The following is a 22,725-nucleotide window of genomic DNA, read 5'->3' on the forward strand; positions in this document are numbered from 1 at the left end:
CTTTTTAACTGTCCATACATCAACAGTTTTACCAACCTGCAAGGTCTTCTGCCAAACTTGTGAAAGTCATCAGAACCAGCTGAGTACGGTGTCCCCTGGCCGCCAGAGCAGGGCCCGAGAGTCATAGTCTGGTTTTGTTCACGTCCCATGTCTCCCAAGTCAGATGCCATTTAAGCTTGGCTCATTCTATTTCAGACTGACCCACCGAGTCGCACTAACATGCAGAACACGGTCCCTCACAGAATGCCCCTTGTCCATTCTGTATTTACACACAGCTGAACAGTAAGTTCCCATTCGCTAATTCTGTGCTGGAAAGTTCTCTGTAATGATACTGTGATGTAATGAAGACTAGGATTCTGAAATGAAAATAATATCGTTATTTTGTCATTAACCAATTCCTCTAATAATGTCATTTCCAAATTTATGCACATGATTTCGACAAAGATGAATGACTCAACAGATATCCTAGCATAATTTTTACTTCATTTTTACCATGGAAAACCCATCTCAACCAGATAAAAACCATGGAGAGAGGAATGGCTTGAAATAGCTAAAATTTTCTATAACTAATCTTCAAGTCAATCGAAAAAAATTTAATGAAGATCTGCCACCTAAGCTGCAAATAAAAACATTTGGAGTTGTCCAAACTATTACAAATTATTGGATGACAGGACAGAAGAGGTAGTGAAGGAGGATGGGAGGACACGAGAAAGGGGAGGAGGAGGAAGCAAGGAGGAAGGAAGGGAGAGAAGGAGAAAAGTTGGAGGAGAAATCCTTTGAGCTCATCTGTGAGCGCGGAGGAGGCTAGCCGTGGCATCAACACGTCCGCTACGAGAAAGCTCCCTCCCCTCTGTGAAGGCCCAGGCTCCGCCTTCCCTCTCCCCAGCTGGTGCCCTGGCAACCGCCATGTGACCCAGCAAACACAGCCTTTGGGACTGCACCGGCCTGAGCCGTGCTCCCAAGGACGCCCTGGTTCTGTCTTCAGGATGCGCAGAGCCCCCAGGCTGACTCCTCCTGGCAGCCAGAGCCAGCAGCATAGCCGGGAGAAAGCCTACCAGGACCACAGGAGGAAGGTAGGAGGGGCAGGCGCCAGAGGCCGAGGCTTCCCCTGGAAACCAAGAGCCAGTCTCCTTTTCAGAGATGGAGTGGTTGAAATGACATTTCCTTAAAAGGTCAGTCATACATGTCCCATACAATAAAAATTCCATTAAATAGATTACGGTGCTCATGTGCCATCCTTTCTCAGTTATGGCATATGTTTATAAAGCACTAGATTTTTCCTAAATGACTCAAAAGTATCTTAAGACAAAAAGATCCAAGGGACTGTTTCCTCTACCAAAACAGCCGACTTTGATCTCCCTTAGGAGATGTGTTATTATTCCCATTTATTTGATGCAAATGTGGACATCCTTCGAAAAGGGCACCAGGTGGTTCTGAAATGGCCTGCCGTGGTCTTCTGCCTGCAAAACCCCAGTGGAGTGAGGAACTCTGTGCTGCATAGGTGGGTGTGTCTCTCCACGTCTGTGTCCATCAAGGTTGAGACGAGCTCCTAAGAAGGGGGTGTTCTGGGAACGGGTGCTGCCTGCGCTGATCTGAAGCAATCCCGCCAGGTTTCTGCGAGACAGCGAGCCCCAGGAATGCCTTCCTTCTCCACCTGGGCTTCTGTCCACCGGGGTCGCAGTGACACTGTGGCCTCAGGGAGGCTTGGGTCACACTTACTGCAAGGCTGGCCTAGTGCCCTCCACCACCCCACCCCGCATACACACACACTTGTGTCCTGGACCCCCTGTCCCCTGTTGTGCACTGTCCCCCGCTGTCACAGGGCTCACTTCTGCAGACCTCCATCCTCCTAGAAGCCTTTTTGGTGCCCCATCTCCTGGAAGCACACCCCACCACGCTCTCTTCCTTTTCTGCTGTTTCATGTCACGGCTTGACGGATGTGAGGTATCCATTATTTACCTTGTTTGTTCCCTGAGTCTGTGAGGGGAGGCCATGTCCTGTCACCGTGATATTCTCAGCACCCAGAGCACGTAGCTTGAGCTTAGTGAAGAGTTGTTGGTGGGGAAAGGTTGAAAGGGAGTGAAGGCAATAAGTATAAATCAATTAGCATGGCCTCTTTGAATAATAGACAAGCATGTAAACACCGTGGGTTTTTTGTTGTTCGTTTTTGTATCCAGGGGTTAGAATGGTCCCTGGTAAGAGACAAGGGGTCAATAAACACCCCCAGTTTAAGTGAGTAACCAGGCTCTGTGCCTAAGACACTGTAACATAAAGAAGATTTGAAGCCATCATGTGGAAAGTGGAGAGCTGATTGAATAGTGAAAGTCACCGTGTTGACGGTCACAGGGGCCCCAGGAGGTGGGGGCCCTGATGTGTGCAGTTCTGAGATGTCCCAGAAACACACGGTTGCTGGGTCTAAGAGCAGGGTGCTGGAACACCCCAATATGGGCTCAACAGGCATCCTGGTGCCCGGGAACACATGATCCCTGTGTGAGGTGTTAAGGAGAGGGCCACACATCTTACCTGGAAGGAAATGAAGTGAAGACAAGGAGAGAGACTGGGAGACACACAGGGTCAAGGAGTCAGTCTTAGGCACAGTTGACTAAGAAAGCAGAAAAGCAGGGTACTGTGAGGAAGGAATGGACGGTTCCCAAAGGAGTGGTTCCAGGTGAGGACGTGCCTGGAGTCCCGGCAGGGGTTTTCTGGGGAGGAGAGGAGAGGTCAGCACACAAGGAGGCCAGAGAGTGGAGCGTGAGGGAGCGCAGGGCTGTCCCTGTAGTGTAAAACTCATCTGGGAGGAGACAAGACTGTGGTCGGTTGCTAAAGGTCCCAGTGAATAAGGGGCAACGACTCAGCAGGAGGAACGTGAAGAGCAAGGATATGGGTGAGGGCCGCACTGCCCACCTAGAGGCAGTGGCATAGAACCAGCGAGACTCCTTTTTCCACCGCGAATCTCACTGTTTGGCATTAGAACCAAGCCTAGAACCAATTCTTCTTCCATGTTAAGTGTAGGGGAGAGTCAGCTCTTTAGAGCAATTTAGTTTCTTACTGCTTGGCTGAGAGGCCCTGGGAATACAGGGACTTTGATACAATAGAAGGGAGAAAAAAGACTTGCAGGAGAGGCCGAGCCCAAAGCCAGGTCTGGGACAAGCACCTCGTCCTCACCCGCAGCACGGGGCCTTCTCCCAGACTCTGAGCACCCGCTCATGCTGAAAATAAAGAAATTGCTGCTGAAATTTCCCCAACATAGCAAAATATAAATCTGTCAGTTCTAAGCCAATATCTTAATCAATAGGTAAACACTAAAGGTATCGCCTACAAAGTAAGAAACAAGACAAGGATCCTCTTACACTCTCTTAACTTGTGCTGTGGTGTTCACCAATGCAGGAGACAAGTCCACTAGGCATGGAAATGGAAAGAAATTTTTTTTTTCTGTTTGTAGATGAAATGGCTAAATGTCTGGAGAACCCAAAAGAATCCATGGAAAAACAAATATAAATTGGGAAAAATAATTGCAACTCACATCACAAAGGGTTAACATCCTTAAATATAAAGAACTTCTAAAAATAAGAAGAAAAATACAAACAACCCGAGATGAAAACGGGCAAGTGACATGAACGAAAGTTCACAGAAAGAATTGCAAATAGCTCTTAACCTACAAAAAGATTATCAACTCCACTTAGAGAAATGCAAATCAAACTTGCACTCTAATACCATTTCACAACTACCAGATTGGCAAAGAAACCCCAAAATTGTTGGCAGTGCTGTGGAGAAAGAGGGATTGTCATGCAATGCAGATGGGCACACAAAAGGCACAGCCCTTTGGGGGTAATTCAGCAACAGATAATAAAATTACCCACACCTCTATCCTTTAGCCCAGCAGTCTCACTTCTAAGTATCCATTCCAAAGGTACACTGGCAAAGATATGAAAAGAAATTGCAAAAATACTAATTGCAGCATTATTTGTAATAGCAAAATTGGAACTAACCCAAATGGCCATCAAAAGTGAGTGTGTGGGGGCCAGCCCTGTGGCCAAGCGGTTGAGTTTGTGTGCTCTGCTTCAGCAACCCAGGGTTTCGCTGGTTCAGATCCTGGGCGAGGAGATGGCACCACTCATCAGGGCATGCTGGGGCAGTGTCCCACTTTGCCACAACTAGAATGACCCACAACCAAAATTTGCAACTATGTACTGGGGGGATTTGGGGAGAAAAAGCAGGAAAAAGAAAAAAAGATTGACAACAGTTGTTAGCTCAGGTGCCAATCTTTAAAAAAAAGCAAGCATGTGAACAAATTAGATGCCTTCACACAATAAAATACTATGCAGCTATGAAAAGGAATAGGGACCATCTATATACACTGCTAAGAAGTTATCGCTAGAATATATTGTGAAGTGGAAAAAGCAACGTGGAGAAAAATGCATAAACATGCTACTTTCATCTAAAAAAGAGGGAATGAAAGTGTGTACACACACATATAGATATATTTACACATACACACATATTATATACATCCTTATATTTTCAGAAATGAAAGGAGTATCTGTGAAATTAGGTTTGCCAACAGGGAACAGGGTGAAGATGGTGGGGGTGGAGCCCAGACCTCCTAGAAAAAGAAGCCTTTCGATGGATTTGACTTTGGAGCCACGGAAACGTTTTACACATGTTATAAAACAAAATTAAATTTAAAGAGCATTCCAAAATATTGACAATAAAATGAACGTCAGCACAGATGCAATTGCTTTTGTACCATGCTGAGAAGAACTATTTCATGTGTCTTTAAAACTCAGTAATTTGTACATTTGTCATGAGATCCCCTAATGACAAAACAACAGCAAAGATAATAATAAACAGCCTGTCTCCAGTAATCACATTCACGACAACAGTGTCGTTGTTACTCTTATGGACTGTTGTGTGTTCAGGGTGGGATAAAGCAAATGAGTGATCCAGTCAGTGTCATCAGGAACTGGGAATGTCAGCTCTGGAGAAAGGAAATGCAGATCAGTGAGAGAACCAAAGGGAACGTGGTCCTGAACTGGAGCCAGAGGGACCAGGCGAGCTCTGTCCACTGCAAACTTGGAAACCACACACTCAGTTGTGATCAAAACTCCTAGCACCTGGATCACGGCCTCCAAATGCCATTCCCGCTGAAAGAACCAGGCTTGCTTGTGGCCATGGCTGATTCCAAGCAGAGCGAGGCTCTGTACGAGTAACCCTGCACCCCTGCCATTCTGGAAGGCAAGGAGGCGATCGAGACCATCAGCACCGCGGAAAAGCCAGTGGGAAGAGGTGTCACTGGCCAAAGACGAGACCAGTTGAACATGGATGAGGAAGTCCGTGCTGAGGGGGTGAACACGTCCAGGAGTCTGAATCTTTGCCTTCCTAATGACACGGAACAGAAACACCTCATCAGCTGCGCCTGGGAGACTCTGAGAACCAACTCACTATTTTGAAAATTCGTGAATAAAGAGAACCAAGTGTGTATCCTGCCAAGGCGAAGTTCATCTTCACAGAAGTGTCCCCGTGAATCAGGGTAGAATGAACGAGGGAACCAGTGTCTAATCAAGTAACGATCAAGACCGTCTACTGCTGCCGCCGTCACACAAACAGAGAAGCAGAGACATGTACCTCCTGATAAAGCAGCACAGCCCCACTACGGCGTGGTCTCACCGACGAAAAGTTCAACTCTGAATTTCTGCCAGTTTATAGTGTGGGGGACTGGAATTGGCCACCCCAAAATGTGTCTCTTTGGGATGAGGATTGTTTGGGGCTGGTTACTTTTAAAAACTGCAGACATGGGAGAAGCTCTGAAAAGTAGAATTTTACCTTTTGAAAGAGACATTTACATTTGTGAGGGGAAATCTCCACCTGTAAAGGTGTCTCCCTCTCTGTACCAGGAAGAGGGGGATGACCTTATCTCTAAAACTCTTATCAATGCAGAAGGCAAGCACTTAAATCTGCATAGTGACCTGACTCTTGTTTACCGTGCTTTTCTGCTTATCTCCCGTAACCAACTCCCCCCACAACATCCTCCTTTGTCTTGAGCTGAGGATGGTATTTCAGATGATGGCCATTCTGGCAAGGGACCCAGTTTTCCCGGGTTTCTCCCACGTATACATGTTATACTTGTTCGATTTTCTCTTGTTATTCTGTCTCATGTCAATTTAATTCATAGCTTGGCCAGAAGGACCCAGAGTGGGTGGAGGAAACATCTTCCTCCCTTACAGTAGGAAGTGCCAGGCCTGCAATCAGCAGAACCCAGACTGAGAACGTCTGAGGGATGCGTTACCTGGTTTCCTCTTAACAACCTCAAGGAGGAGAAAACAGGGAGAAACCATAAATTGAAAGAGACATAAGAGGGGCTGGCCGGTGGCGTAGTGGTTGAGTGTGTGCTCTACTTCAGCAACTGGGGTTCAAGGGTTCAGATCCTGGGTGTGGACATCGCGCAGTGCTCATGGAGCCATGCTGTGGCGGTGTCGCATGCAGGGTTGGGGAGGGCTGGCACAGATGTTGGCTCAAAGACAATCTTCCTCGCTGATAAATAATAAGTAAACAAAAACAAAAGAGACGTAAGAGATATTTCAACCAAGTGCAGCATGTGGACCTTTTTACTCAGATCCTAAGTCAAATTAGCAAATGAGAGACAGAAGCAGGAGAAACATGGACAGTGCCTGAAAATTTAATTAAAGAACTATTGCCATTTTTTGGTGTGACTCTGGTATTGCAGTTACGTATTTTTAAAAGGTTCCCTATCTTTTTTTTTTTATTAAGATTATGATAGATTACAACCTTGTGAGATTTCAGTTGTACATTATTGTTAGTCATGTTGTGGGTACATCACTTCCCCCTTTGTGCCCTCCCCCCACCACCCCTTTTCCCTGGTAACCACCGATCAGATCTCTTTGTCTATATGTTAACTTCCACCTATGAGTGGAGTCATACAGAGTTCGTCTTTCTCTGTCTGGCTTATTTCGCTTAACATAATACCCTCAAGGTCCATCCATGTTGATGCGAATGGGATGATTTTGTCCTTTTTATGGCTGAGTAGTATTCCATATGGCATATATACACATTCCATGTGTATATATACCATATCTTCTTTATCCAATCATCAGTTGCTGGGCACTTAGGTTGGTTTCACGTCTTGGCTATTGTAAATAATGCTGCAATGAACATAGGGGTGCATGGAACTCTTGGAATTGCTGATTTCAGGTTCTTAGGATAGATACCCAGTAGTGGGATGGCTGGGTCATAAGGTATTTCTATTTTTAACTTTTTGAGAAATCTCCATACTGTTTTCCATAGTGGCTGCACCAGTTTGCATTCCCACCAACAGTGTATGAGGGTTCCTTTTTCTCCACAACCTCTCCAACATTTGTCATTCTTGGTTTTGGATATTTTTGCCAATCTAATGGGTGTAAGGTGATATCTTAGTGTAGTTTTGATTTGCATTTCCCTGATGATTAGTGATGATGAGCATCTTTTCATGTGTCTATTGGCCATCCTCATATCTTCTTTGGAGAAATGTCTGTTCATGTCCTCTGCCCATTTTTTGATTGGGTTGTTTGTTTTTTTGTTGTTGAGCTGTGTGAGTTCTTTATATATTATGGAGATTAACCCTTTGTCGGATAAGTAGCTTGTAAATATTTTTCCCCAATTAGTGGGCTGTTTTTTTGTTTCAATCCTGTTTTCCCTTGCCTTAAAGAAGCTCTTTAGTCTGATGAAGTCCCATTTGTTTATTCTTTCTATTGTTTCCCTCATCTGAGGAGTTATGATGTCTGAAAAGATTCTTTTGAAACTGATGTCAAAGAGTGTACTGCCTATATTCTCTTCTAGAAGACTTATTGTTTCAGGACTAATCTTTAGGTCTTTGATCCATTTTGAGTTTATTTTTGTGAATGGTGAAAAAGAATGGTCAATTTTCAGTCTTTTACATGTGGCTGTCCAGTTTTCCCAGCACCATTTGTTGAAGAGACTTTCTTTTCTCCATTGTAAGCCCTCAGCTCCTTTGTCGAAGATAAGCTGTCCATAGATGTGTGGTTTTATTTCTGGGCTTTCGATTCTGTTCCATTGATGTGTGCACCTGTTTTTGTACCAGTACCATGCTGTTTTGATCACTGTAGCTTTATAGTATGTTTTGAAATAGGGGATTGTGATTCCTCTGGCTTTGTTTTTCTTACTCAGGATTGCTTTAGCAATTCACGGTCTTTTGTTGCCCCATATGAATTTTAGGATTCTTTGTTCAATTCCTGTAAAGAATGACATTGGAATTCTGATTGGGATAGCGTTGAATCTGTAGATTGCTTTAGGTAGTATGGACATTTTAACTATGTTTATTCTTCCCATCCATGTGCATGGAATGTCTTTCCATCTCTTTATGTCGTCATCAATTTCTTTCAAGAAAGTCTTGTAGTTTTCATTGTATAAATCTTTCACTTCCTTGGTTAAATTTATCCCAAAGTATTTTATTCTTTTTGTTGTGATTGTGAATGGGATTGAGTTCTTGAGTTCTTTTTCTGTTAGTTTATTGTTAGTGTATAGAAATACTATTGATTTATGTATGTTGATTTTATACCCTGCAACTTTGCTGTGGCTGTTGATTGTGTCTAATAGTTTTCCTATGGATTCTTTGGGGTTTTCTATATATAAGATCATGTCGTCTGCAAACAGCGAGAGTTTTACTTCTTCATTGCCTATTTGGATTCCTTTTATTTCTTTTTCCTGCCAAATTGCTCTGGCCAACACCTCCAGTACTATGTTGAATAGGAGTGGTGAAAGTGGGCACCCTTGTCTTGTTCCTGTTCTCAGAGGGATGGGTTTCAGTTTTTGCCTGTTGAGTATGATGTTGGCTGTGTGTTTATCATATATGGCCTTTATTATGTTGAGGTACTTTCCTTCTATACCCATTTTATTGAGGGTTTTTATCATAAATGGATGTTGGATCTTGTCGAATGCTTTCTCTGCATCTATTGAAATGATCATGTGGTTTTTGTTTCTCATTTTGTTAATGTAGTGTATCACGTTGATTGACTTGCGGATGTTGAACCATCCCTGTGTCCCTGGTATAAATCCCACTTGATCATGGTGTATAATCTTTTTGATGTATTGCTGTATTCGGTTTGCCAGAATTTTGTTCAGGATTTTTCCATCTATGTTCATCAGTGATATCAGCCTGTAGTTTTCCTTCTTTGTGTTGTCCTTGTCAGGTTTGGGGATCAGAGTGATGTTGGCTTCATAGAATGTGTTAGGGAGTGCTCCATCTTCCTCAATTTTCTGGAATAGTTTGAGGAGGATAGGTATTAAATCTTCTTTGAATGTTTGGTAGAATTCTCCAGAGAAGCCGTCTGGTCCTGGACTCTTATTTTGGGGGAGGTTTTTGATTACTGTTTCGATTTCTTTACTTGTGATTGGTCTATTCAGATTCTCTATTTCTTCCTGATTCAGTTTGGGGAGGTTGTAGGAGTCTAGGAATTTGTCCATTTCTTCTAGGTTGTTCAATTTGTTGGCATATAGTTTTTCATAGTATTCTCTTATGATCCCTTGTATTTCTTTGGTATCCGTTGTGATTTCTCCTCTCTCATTCCTAATTTTATTTATTTGAGGTTTCTCTCTTCTTTTCTTAGTGAGTCTGGCTAAGGGTTTGTCGATTTTGTTAATTTTTTTCGAAAAACCAACTCTTTGTTTCATTGATCCTTTCTACTGTCTTTTTTGTTTCAATATCATTTATTTCTGCTCTAATTTTTATTATTTCCCTCCTTCTACTGACTTTGGGCTTTGTTTGTTCTTCTTTTTCTACTTCTGTTAGGTGTCATTTGAGGTTGCTTATGTGAGATTTTTCTTGTTTAGTGAGGTGAGCCTGTATTGCAATGAATTTCCCTCTTAGGACTGCTTTTGCTGTGTCCCAAATGAGTTGGTATGGCATGTTTTCATTTTCATTTGTCTCCAGATAATATTTGATTTCTTCTTTAATTTCATCAGTAATCCATTGTTTGTTTAGTAGCGTGTTGTTTAGTCTCCACATTTTTGCACCTTTCCCTGCTTTATTCTTGTAGTTGATTTCTAGTTTCATAGCATTATGATCAGAAAAGATGCTTGATATTATTTCAACTCTCTTGTATTTATTGATGCTTGCTTTGTTTCCCAAGATAGGGTCTATCCTTGAGAATGTTCCACACGCACTTGAGAAGAATGTGTAACCTGCTGTTTTTGGATGAAGTGTTCTATATATATCTATTAAGTCCATCTGGTCTAATTTTTCATTTAATTCTATAATTTCCTTGTTGATTTTCTGTCTGGATGTTCTATCCATTGGTGTTAATGGTGTGTTGAGGCCCCCTACTATTATTGTATTGTTGTTGATGTCTCCTTTTAGTTATGTTAAGAGTTGCTTTACAAATTTTGGTGCTCCTGTGTTGGGTGCGTATATATTTATAAGTGTTATGTCATCTTGGTGGAGTGTCCCTTTTATCATTATATACTGTCCCTCTTTGTCTTTCTTTATCTGTTTTGCTTTGAAGTTGACTTTGTCTGATATTAGTATAGCGACACCTGCTTTCTTTTGTTCATTATTAGCTTGGAGTATTGTCTTCCATCCCTTCACTTTGAGTCTGTGTTTGTCTTTGGGGCTGAGGTGTGTTTCCTGGAGGCAGCATATTGTTGGGTCTTGTTCTTTGATCCATCCTGCCACTCTGTGTCTTTTGATTGGAGAGTTCAATCCATTTACATTTAGAGTGATTATTGAAATGTGGGGGCCTACTGCTGCCATTTTATCTCTCGTTTTCCGGTTCTCTTGCATTTCCTTTGTTTCTCGTCCCATGGTTTTTGGATGACTAATTCAGGTATGTAAATTTCTGTATTGGGTGTCTCCTTATTTGTAATTTGTGTCTTTATTCTTGTTATTTGTTTAGTGGTTACCATATGGTTAGTATAAAACATCTCACAGATGAGATATTCCATTTTCTGATAGCCTCTTATTTCCTTAAATTAAAACCTTCTATCCCTTTTCTCTTCCCCTTCTAGGTTGTTATTGTCAGATTTTTTTCCCCCCTTCTTTCTTGTGTTGCGAGTTTGTGGTTAAAATGACAGGGTTATATTTATTCTTGGTGTTTCCCTTCCTTTTATCTTTAATGTTTTATTTAACTTTTGCTAACCTGTTCTGATGGAGAGCTGCTACTTTCTGTTATTGTCCTTCTACTTATCTCCTTTGCTCTTGGTTTTGTAGCCCCTTTCCTTTTTTTGATTTTTCAGGTATGAGGGTTTTCCTGAGCATTTCTTGAAGAGGAGGTTTTGTGGTGATGAACTCCCTTAATTGTTGTTTATCTGGGAAAGTTTTTATTTCTCCATCGTATTTGAAGGATATTTTCGCAGGGTAGAGAATTCTTGGCTGAAGGTTTTTGTCCTTCAGATTTTTGAATATATCATTCCACTCTCTTCTAGCCTGTAAAGTTTCTGCTGAGAAATCTGCTGATAGCCTGATGGGGGTTCCTTTGTAGGTTATTTTCTTCTGCCTGGTTGCCCTTAGTATTTTCTCCTTTTCGTTGACTTTTGCTGGCTTCACTACTATATGCCTTGGGGTTGGTCTTCTTGCATTGATAAAGTTTGGAGATCTATTTGCTTCTGTCACATGAAGTTCCATCTCTCTCACCAGGTTTGGGAAGTTCTCAGCCATTATTTCTTTGAACAGGCTTTCTGCCCCCTTCTCCTTCTCTTCTCCCTCTGGTATACCTATAATCCTTACTTTGCATCTCCTAATTGAGTCAGATAATTCTCAGAGAGTTTCTTCATTTCTTTTTAGTCTTAGTACTCTCTCCTCCTCTGCCTGCAGCATTTCTATATTCCTATCTTCCAAATTGCTAATTCTGTCCTCCATATTATCGGCCCTACTGTTCGTGCGTCTAGATTTTTCTTAATCTCCTCTATTGTGTTCTTCATTTCCAGTATTTCTGTTTGGTTCTTCTTTATAGTATCAAACTCTTATGTGACACAGCTCCTGAACTCGTTGAGTTGTCTCTCTGAATTCTCTTTTAACTCATTGAGTTTTTTAATGATGGCTGTTTTGAAGTCATCGTCATTTAGATTATATATTTTATTGTCTTTGGGATTGTTTTCTGGGTATTTGCCATTTTCCTTCTGTTCTGGAGATTTAATGTATTTTTTCATATTGCTTGATGTTGCAGATTTGTGCCTCCACATAGAGATAGAGTTTAGTTACTGCTTCCACTGGTTTCTACTGGTGTGGTGGGGGAACAGCTGTTTATACTGCACCGACCAGGAACCCTATCAGCTGTTGCTAACTGGGCCTGGGCCCCTCCTCGTAGTCACAGTGGTTCTGTGGGGTCCCTCTTCAGCTGTGGGGGCCGTCACAGGGGGGCTTCAGGCTGCTGGTGCCTACAGTTGCAGACCACCTAGATGTGCTCCCTCCTTGGGGTCTGCAGCGGTGTTAAGGGCTTTCCCAGCGGCCAGGGGCAGGATCACCTATATTTGCAGCTCTGTCACTGTGCCCACAAAATCTCATTTGTCCACTATAGGTCACAGCAGAGCTATGGGCATCTTCTGCAGTCTGTGGTTAGCTCACCTAGCTATGCTGCTTTTGTCCCAGGGTCTTCCAGCCTTGTGGTTGCTGGGAAGGGGCTCTCTGCTAGTGCTGTGCAGAGGCTATCGCTGAGGCTGCTGTGAGACTGTAGAGTTTCCCCCTGGGCCACGGAGCCGGGCTGCTGGAACTCCACCCAGCCCCAGTCCTCTTCCAGGAGATCTCCGGTAGCCATGTGCCCCGACTGGGTGACAGCCGCAGTCCATGAGACCGGTGGCAGCAGCTGACAGGCTGCTGCCCCGTTCAGGATTCTCTTCAGGAGCCTCCCGGCGTTGTGGATGCTGGGAAGGGCCTCTCTGCTAATGGTGAGTAGAGGCTTTGCCTGCTGCCAGGACAGAACCCTGGAGTTTCCCCCTGGGCTGCGGAGCCAGCCGCTGGAACTCCACCCAGCCCCAGTCCTCTCCCAGGAGATCTCCAGTAGCCCCGTGCCCCAACCAGGCGACAGCCACAGTCCGTGAGACCGGCGGCGGCAGCTGGCGGGCTGCTGCCCCATTCGGGATTCTCTCCAGGAGCCTCCCGGGGTTGTGGATGCTGGGAGGGGCCTCTCTGCTAATGGCGAGTAGAGGTTTTCCCTGCCACCTCCGGTGTGGGACCCTGGAGTTTCCCCCTGGGCTTAGGTGTAATCACCAGGGGCTTAGGTAAGGCTGTGGTCACCTGTTTCCACCGTCGCTTCTCTGGTGTGCACACCCTCCTTCCCTTGGTGTGTGGTGATGTTCTGGGGGCGTCCGCTGGAAGAAAGCCGCTTGCGGGTACTAGGCTGTTCGGGGGTCGGGGTTGGAGAGTTTCCACTTATCTCCACCTCCTCCTGGGGTGAAGTCCGTCTGCCTTCCGATGTATAGCAGCGTGGGTCTCTCAGGCGTCCTGAGATGCTGTATGTATATCCTTTGTTAAGCGATGAATGTCCAATTAGTTGTAGATTCGAAGGGGGACAGACAAAGAAGACTACTCAAGCCGCCACGTTGGTGACGTCCAAAGGTTCCCTATCTTTTAGAGACATGCATTAAAACGTTTAAGGATGGAAAGCAGTTGCTGGGATCTGCTTGGCTGTGATCTCGGGCAGGGCGGGGAGAGACGGCTTGTTCTGCTGAAGCTGAGCGAGACTACGTGGGCGTTCATTATACTATTTCTCTCTATTTTTATTTATGTTTGAAATTTTATACTATAGTTTAAAAAACATAATTTTGAGTAAAAAAAGTAGAATGATAATTGCAGTTAGATCCAATATTCATAAATTTTAAAACGTAATATCATATGTTGGTGCCTTCACAGTGGTAAAAGTCTAGAAACAGGGACAGAGATGGGCGCGGGTCTAGGGCATTCCCAGAAAGACGCAGATACTTGCACCACCCTAAGTGCAGCAGTGGCATTTCTGTGTTTAAAATCTAAATGAATTGGCACCGTCCATCTGGACACACCGCCAGGAAGGAGTCATGTGGTGAGGAGGCTGAGGGGAGGCAGAGGGGGTCGAGGGCTGACCTCCACCGAGGCTTTCCAGGATCAGCATCACAGAGAGCACACAAGTCTCTGAGGCACAATCAGGGCCCCCAGTCCTCACCCTGCCACCTCCCGCACAATGCTGGAACAAGGACACCTCAACCACCTTGCAGGCCCGCAGGCTGACTGCAGCCCTCCCTCCCTGGGCTGGTTCCCATCTCCCGAACAACCTCCTTGGACTTGGTGGGGATCTCCAGTGCTCCTGCCCCAGTTCATCAGTACCCTGTCCTTCCGGTTAAGTCTTCTGAGGTCCTTTTCAGTAACACACTTGTTAATGTTCCAGAGCCCTCTGCCCTCTTCTCATTTTCAAAGTGCCATTGAAACGGCCTGTCTACATTATCCTGCCTGCACAGGGCGGCTGTCAGGGGCAGTCTACCCACATCATCGTGATGCCGGCCTCCAGTGCCCTGGGGATGCCCAGTCAGCGGGCCTGGCTACCTGCTGCCTGAATGACCACATGGCGTGCCTGGGGGCTCCCCATACGATAATTCTTCTCTCTATTCTGTGGTCCCCTCTCTCTCAACTAGATCCTTCCATTTGATAATTTTTCAATTAATTTTAGTTTTTATCAGAGTAATACAAGCACATTTAAAACACCAAACAGCATCAAAACACTTTAATGAAAAGCAGCAGTCCTCCCCAGGTGAAGCCGGTTCCGAGGCAGCCACGCTCAGCCCTGCTGGCAGTTCCTCCTGGTGTTCACCTCCGTCACTCAGAAGAATATGCTCATTTGCCATAACTTCTCAACATACATATAACTCGATTTTTATTAAATCAATTACCAGTTATAGTGACTACGCAAAATCATTTACTGTTGAGTCAGGTTGTAATTATGATTATGGTTTCTTTCTCTAACAATTGCTTGCAACAATTGCCTTGTTTTCACAGTTGCTTTAGTTTTCTACATATTTGTAGTTATTTTTTCAAATACTCCATCAGTCGTCAAATACTGATCAATAAATCCTCAAATACTCAAACACATCACTGGTCTTCCTGAAAAGACCCCCTGGAGAATCCCTGTCCGCAGCCCTCCGTCCCCCTGCCCCTCCTGGGCTGAGCGCTGCCTGGGCTGAGCTGATGTCCCTCTACAGGTCTCCCCTGTGGAAAATCCTTCTCCTGGATGCCCTGCTTTCCTGCATCTGAGTCACACCCTCAGTGCATGAAGCAGCTCCTGAAGCAGCTTCCCCGGAGCAGATGCAGCGAGGGTTCTGTTTGCTCGGGGTGTTTTATTTGTTTCTTTTTGTCTGTGTCTGTTAAAAATGCGTTTATTCTACTGTCACTCTTGATAAACGGTTTGGTATAAAATTCTGGTTTGATGGGGCTGGCCCCATGGTGTAGTGGTTAAGTTCTCGTGCTCCACTTCAGCAGCCTGGGTTCCCGGATTTGGATCTCGGGTGTGGACCTACACCACTCTTCAGCCGTGCTGTGCCAGGCGACCCACATATAACGTGGAGGAAGATGGGCACAGTTCCCTTTTCATCCCTGCTAACATCCCTGGGATGTTAGCTCAGGGCTAATCTTCCTCAGCAAAAAATAAAGAAATAGATTGAAATTAATCTTCCCTCAGTGTGTTAAAGGCATTGATGCTCATCGTTTTTTAGGGTAACCTGACCCAAAATATATAAAGGCCAAACACCATCTAAGTGTAATCCTGCTCCTGCTCTAGTCAGTGGACGTCCGCACCCGGTGGCTCTAGACCAGCTTCCGCTCTGTGGCTCCTCCAGCCCCTAGGGCTTCATGACACCTGGTGCAGCCAGCAGGAGAGGAAAGAGAGCCCCGAAGGCTCCTCAGTGTCACAGGAACCTTGGCCTGAAACTGGAACCTCCCTGTGCTGACACTGCACTGGAAAGAACTCGTCACACGGCCACACCTAAACGCAAAGAGTTTGGAGATGTGGCCCCAGCAGGACACCCGTCTCCCAGCACAGCTCTGCACCGCTGCCGGGTGAGCGTGTGATGGGTGCTGCCGTCCTCACTTCACCCGCCATCTTCTTAAAAGTCCCGTGCCATTCTGATCCCTATAGACCATCTCTAAAGTGCGGGTGCCTGTGCGGATGTGTTTTCTCCCTGGAAACTTTTAGGGTCTTCTGTTTATTCCTAATTTCTGACATTTTATGATGACATGCTTTCATGGGAGTCTTTTTAAATTTGCTTTCATGGATCCTTTCATTCCAGAGACTAAAAATTTCCTCCCTCTCCATTTTCTAGAAATCCTACTAGTTGGATGTCAGACAGCCAATACTGAGTTTCTAGTTTTCTTTTATTTTCTCTTCTATTGCTCATCTCTCTATGCTTGGTTCACTTTTGGGAAATTTCTTGGTTTTACCTTCCAACTCTTTAATTCCGTTTTTATTTCACTGATCACAGTTTTAATTTTCAAGAACTGATATCGCTGATCGTTCCTTTTTCCTAGAATCTTGTTCTTGTTTTGTGAATACAATAACTTCTTTTATCACACTAAGGTTTTTACTTATAGTTCACTTGACATTTTCCTCTGATCCCTTAGTCATCTCTGTTTCTTCCAGGTCTCGTTTTTCTGTTTCTTTATTTCTCTCTTTCCTGTTGGAAACTTTCCTTCAGCGTCTGGTGGGCAAGGTGCTAAAAGTCAACTGGAGGCTTTGCACACGCTGGTTAATCCGGGGGACTGGCCTTTGGTCTGGGGACTCCCACGTGGTATGTGGCAGCCTTTCTCGAGGGCATGTCAGTCTCCATAGAGACCTCTTCCTGGAGAATTTGTGACTTCCTAGGAGCAGAGCAGGGCAGGCGCCAACCATCTCCTCAGCTGCACCCATTGCACCCTCGGTCCAGATTCTCCCAGGCTCCATATCTCCAGGAAAGAACTTATGGCATCTTCTCTGGGGAGGAGCTTTGTCACCTGCTTCGTGGGACAGGGCAGAAAACTGTGGATGTCCCTGCTCTGTGCAAAGACTCAGCAAGACCCCACGCCGGGCCTCGCCAGTTGCATTCCGTGGCTCCTGGTGCCTCTCAGCACTGAATGCGGTCCTCTGAGTGAACCCCATCGTCTCTCATGCTCTCCACTTCGGCAGCCCCCTCTCATCCCCACATCAGTGACTCCAGTTCCATTCTCGTCAAACTTTCTCCCCCAAACTGGACATCCACTGGTGATTTTGCCCAAACCAGTCTTTACCATGACGGTTATAAAATGGTGATTTTTCAACGTCTCCACTCCTACATTTCACTGTAGGGAAGAGCTCCCTTCCCCCAGAATTTAATGTGTAAACAGACGAGAGAGCATCGAGTAAGGCAGTGTGTTCAAAAGACCGTGATCAAATGCAGCGCTGTAAGAAGGAGAGCAGGTGCTGGACTTTCAATAACTGCGATGAGTTTTTAATTTTCTCCCACAGCCTAAACTAACTTGCTTCTAGATCGTTCTACACAGTCCCCTCAGATTAAACATGCCCAGCATGGGATTCACTGGCCATCCCCCAAACCTGCTCACCACGTGTGCTCCTGTCCTGGTGTCACCAGGTATCAAAACTGGAAGCCTGGGGCCATTCTCCACCCCTTCCTTCTCCCTCACCCCCACCCAACAGACACCCGCCTCCCACACCTGCTATCACTGGCACACCTGCTCGCCACCCCACCCCACGGCCCTGGGAGACCACACCAGCCATGTGGCTGCCTCTGGTCTCATCCTCTTCCACACACAGAGACAGACGGTCTCTAAGTCCCGTGTGGTCGTGTGGCTCCCTTGTCTCTGCCCCACAGTGGTTCCCTTCACTTCAGGGCACTCAGCGTGTTAGGCAGCCTCTCGCCACCCAGCCCTGTGCCACCTCCTTGTTCTCAGCACCTCTGGTTCTCTGTGCTCTGGTCCATCAGGGCTCGGCTCCCTGGGCTTGATTCCCACAGTGCACGGTGCTCACCTCATCTTTTCAGACAGAGTAGCTGAGTGTCCACTGCTGTCACTTTCAGGTGATCAGCTAACAGGTCCCAGCAGTTAGGAATCCATAAGGAACTATCTAGAATATGGGGAGACTCCTTTTCGTTGCAAGCAGTAAAACATATAGCCTCATGTATCTAGTCCATCACATTTTTAAATGTAAGTTACTTCCTTTGTTTGTACATTTTCTGAGAGGAAACTGCAGGAATCACTGTGCAGTTAATCAATGTTCAAGGTGCTCAACCTGAAAACGTTGCTGGAGGCTCAAAATTAGACTGTGGAGGATGCAGGGACACAATTCACTGTCTGAAAGCCCTTTGGCAACAGCGTGCAAAGTAGAAATGTTGGCTGTGGCTACCTTTAGTGAATTCTCACTTCTACCCACTTAATCCTCTACTTGAAAACGACAGTGTAGGCTCATTTCTGGGGGCGGTCAGTCCCTGCAGGGGATGCTCGGGTCCTGATTCAAGCCTGAGCCTCATTCAGAACTTTCTGCCACAAGTTCACTTGGAGTCTTTGGTGCCATGAATAACGATCTGTACATGTCCCAGTGCCCACAGCCCAGAAGCTGCCAAATCTCAGTTCATGTCAATCACCTGCCGAAAGTACCCTGGGGTCACGCTGCCTGCTCTGTGCCATAGGTCCGGGATGCCCAGCCGCTTGTGGACACCTGTGCCCCGCTGACTCCCAGCCACCTCCACCTGAAGCTGAAGAAGCTGAAGGTACCGTTCAGTTCCACCTCTGAGCTGCTGTCACAGCTGACTAGAAAACATCAGCTCGAAAACCCAGGAAAAAGCAAAAGGCAGGCTCAGTCAGGAACAGACAAGTCACGTATCAGAGGTAAAATGCCATGTAGGCAACGATTAACCTTGTCTGGGCTCAAATGGAGCTGATGGGTAATTGCACTAGAAATCTTTCTCTGGGGGAGGGAGAGGAAATTCCCTGGGACAATTTATTCCATGCAGTTCTAGAGTAATTAATTAGCTTCATTCCTCTAAACCAGACCACTTCGTGGTCACATCAGAATGTTTATTTCTTGTAGGTTAAGCCACCTGGTGACAGAATCACGTGGTCACACTGACAGTGACACTTTGACAGCAAATGCTGTGTGTGCTTCTGTGCCTGTTAGTGTAGTCCTAAATGGCAGAACAGAAGCTGAGTAACCAGATCAATCCATTTAAAAAGCTAAAACAAGAGGATTTTGTTTCCTCTGGGCTCAAACCTTTTCTTCTGAACAGTATAAAATCTGTCTCTTAAATAAGAAGTGATTCCTCATTAGTGCCACTGTCACAGGTCAGAGTCTTTGAGGATGACCTAATTTCAGAGTCCTATCATCCTCAAGCGACTTCCACTCCGAGCACATGAAGTTAGCCCATCTGAATGATCCCACTTCACAGAGCGGCCTGCGTGTGTCACACTCAGGCTGGAGCAGCTGATGTTTGAGGAGGTGATGCAAAACCCACCAGGTGCTCAGGTCCAAGAACGTGTGGGGTTGCAGGAATCCTCTAAATCTGTGCCCGTAACAGCACAGACGCAGCTGGTGCTTCCAAAGGCTCCTGCGTGTCTGCCCACAGCTGGAGGAGGAGCGGCTCTCTGTCATCGACAGGGACAACCGCCTGCTGCTGGAGAGGGTATCCTGCATCATGAGGACCAGGGGACAGGCCGACAGCAGAAGCAACTGCACACCCAAGAGGTAATAGGGCCCTGACACCCCATGGTCAGCACCAGCCCTGGGAGGACCTGGAACACTCGGCCCCAGGGCCCCAGCAGAAGAGCTGCCCCTGAGCCAGAGCGAGGGGCCCTCTTTTCTCTTGAGAGCCACATGCCAGAGAAATGCCTTGTCCTCTGTGGTCTGAGATCAGGCTGATCCCCGACCTACAGCAAACAGGGTGTTGGTGCCTCTTTAATAACCCGGTTGTTTTACCAAAGTGGAGTTCTCTGTGGAGATGGAGGAGACGGACTTTGTGGTCTTTACAGCCACCTGTGAAGGCTTAGCGACAGTGACGAATGCTAGAAGCCCCTCTTCTCTTGGGTGAATAACCTCTGCCCCTGCATCCTACACATCCCCAGAGTTTGCTCACTGGCGACATCAACATCCTTCCCTTTTTCTTTCTCCTTCTCCCAAAGCCCCCAGGACACAGTTATGTGTATTCTAGTTGTGGGTGCTCGTCCTTCCCTTTTAAATGCAGAAGTCCAGTAGTGACTGTGACAGATGATTATAATGAGATGGTTTTCCAGAAGTGCCTGACCCTTTTAAGACCTGTAGCCTGTACCTGTCTCCAAGAAGCTCAGAGTGGTTTCCAGACTCATAATAAATTTAAATTAAAAGTTGATGCCCCGACACCAGGAAGCGTGTAACACAGGAGGGATGCGGTCCAGCCCGAAGTGCCGTGGGAACAGCAGACCCCACACTCCAGCCTGGCTGGGTTTGTCCAGATTCCCAGTCAGATTCCCTGTTTCTCGGAGGCGGTTCACTGTGGGCTCCAGGGGTTTCACTGAGGGTCTGGGGTCAGGGGGTGGGGGAGGCTGTCAGGGATGGTCTGTGCCTCCTGCCTGCACTCGCTGTCTAGCCCGTCGTTAAAACCTGGAGCTGTGGGTCAAGCTCCATTGCCCTGGGACAGTTTACATTAGGTCCAGAGCCACTTTCTGCTTTACAGATGGATACCTGAGTGTGAAATTGCTGCTTGGTGCTGCTACCTCAGAGCTGCAGGGAGAGGCCTTGATGGTGGCCAATCCACCACCCCCCACCCCCGGCCTCGCCCCACCCCCCGCCACCCCCACTCCCCCTCCCCCCTGCAACTCAACCGGGAGGGGCTCCCGTGAGATTCTCCTCCTGCTGCTGGAATTCTCTTTGAAAACACAAATCCCAGTCGTGCCTGGGGGTGAATTCACACGAACAGACTGATTCGCCTTCAAACACAGGAAATGAGAAAAGGAGGGAGAGAGGAAGCAGGAGTGACAACGGAGGTGCCAGCCCGTCAGAGGGCCAAGGAAGGCTTTGGGCTAATGCCTCCGGGACTCAGGGAAGTTGGGAAGCATGTAACTGTTCCTCTAAATTGTTTCTCTTTTGTTATATTAAGAGATGCAATCCCCAACCACCATGATTGGCAAAAAACCCACCACAAGAGCGAGACCCGCGTAGACGGCCAAAAAGTGCCGAGAGATGACCTTTGCCTCCTTTTTAAAGCTAAGATCTCTGCTCCATGAGGAGCTGAGGCATTACCATGACAGGCGGTGTATGTGGAAGCATGTTTTCCATCTGAGCCTGCGCAAGTGAATGCCCACCTCTCCCTTTTGAACATTCATTCCCCATTCGAAACAGAAGCTGTCCCGGGAGCCACGACTCTGGAAGTGACTCCGCGTGGCCTCTGCTTTGTGCCATGCGGTCATATCTCCACTTCTGGTGGAGAGTCTGATTTTTAATTCACCAAGGATTGAACCCACTTTGGCTCAGTAATGAAGGGAAACGGACGGAGCCAAGCTCCAGGGCGCGTGAAAGGGACATCAGGGCCAAGGGTGAGCCTGTGAACCGACCCAGCTAGCCCCATGCTAGGAAGCTTTCTCTGCCTGCTTCCCAAGTTTCAGACCACCTCGCTGCTGTCCTGCTTGGATTTTAGAGCAGTCAGTAGCCTCTCGGCTCCTTTACGAGGCATTTATCTTTGCTCAGCTCTGGGTAGTATTCTGAGAACAAAGTGTGGTAGCATTGTGTGTCCAAAATCAGAGTGAATTCCCCTTCCCATCGTTCTGATGCCTGGAGCATAGAAGGAGGTGACACCAAGCAGCTTTCGGCTAATGGCCCATCGCAAAGTGATGGTAGAAATGGTGTGTCTCCTCGTGATTAGTTTAATGGAGGCCCTGCAAGAATGAAAGTCAATGATTTTTGTCAAGAATACATCAATTTGGAGCCTGATAATTGGCCATTTCATTTCTCTGTTGACTCCCTTCTTTAGTAAGGGACACTGGTCAAATTAACCCATGGTGCTGAAGAGAAGCGTTATGGCATGTTGGGTTCTTGTTGTCTCCCAGGATAGAAATCAAGAGAGACCACAAATGGGAGTAGAAAGTAAAAGTTTATTAGCTTGTGCACAAGGAAGGCACAAAGGAGCCGGTGTGGAAAGGAAAGGGGCAGGTGACCGGCTTGTCAGGGAGCAGGACTGGGGGGCTTTCATTAGGCAGAGGCTGGGGAGACAGGCCTTGTCATGGCCTGTGGAGGTGGGGTTTTTCTTGGGCCTGCGCTGTCATGTAGCATGTCACCACGTATGTTGCATGTATCATTAGCACGCTAGCTCTCCACCCCTGGGTGTGATTTTTACCGTGCTAGTGGAGGTAGGGTCATCTTTAGTGGACTCCTGGGTGCCAGGGTGCATGCGGAAGCCTGGAAAAGTCCTGATGATGAGGATTATTTGGGGCTGGTTACTTTTAAAAACTGCAGACAGGAAAGAGGCTCTGAAAAGTGGAATTTGTTTGCCCTTTGATGAGAGACATTTACATTTGTAAGGGAGGTCTCCATCTGTGGGGGTGTCTCCCTCTCTGCACCAGGAAGAGGTGGGGATGACCTTATCCCTAGAAACTCTTAACAGGGAAGGCAAGGACATCCTGACTTAATCCGATCTGATTCTTATCTAAAGTTATAGGACCACCCAATAACCAGACCCCACCTGCACTGATACCATTTTAACAACTTTTTTACATATTCTTTCCTTTGTCTTGTAAAGAGATAACTCACATACCTATGCCTTAAATTG

At 46.3% G+C, this 22,725-nt stretch overlaps 1 protein-coding gene across 5 annotated transcripts in view; it reads left to right on the forward strand.

Annotated features, from left to right (window-relative positions):
- Window positions 1-892: 892 nt before the first annotated feature.
- Window positions 893-22,725, forward strand: part of CFAP97D2 (CFAP97 domain containing 2) — a 43,542-nt gene continuing 21,709 nt past the window's right edge. For all 5 annotated transcript variants that reach the window (XM_070520227.1, XM_070520223.1, XM_070520226.1 and 2 more), the window contains exons 1-3: window positions 893-1,073; window positions 18,622-18,702; window positions 19,555-19,673. In XM_070520227.1, the coding sequence (XP_070376328.1) occupies window positions 987-1,073; window positions 18,622-18,702; window positions 19,555-19,673 (287 nt within the window). In that variant the 5' untranslated portion in view covers window positions 893-986. The remainder of the gene's footprint in view (window positions 1,074-18,621; window positions 18,703-19,554; window positions 19,674-22,725) is intronic.

The sequence above is a fragment of the Equus asinus genome, chromosome 11 (assembly GCF_041296235.1).
Source record: "Equus asinus isolate D_3611 breed Donkey chromosome 11, EquAss-T2T_v2, whole genome shotgun sequence".
NCBI classification, from domain to species: domain Eukaryota; kingdom Metazoa; phylum Chordata; class Mammalia; order Perissodactyla; family Equidae; genus Equus; species Equus asinus.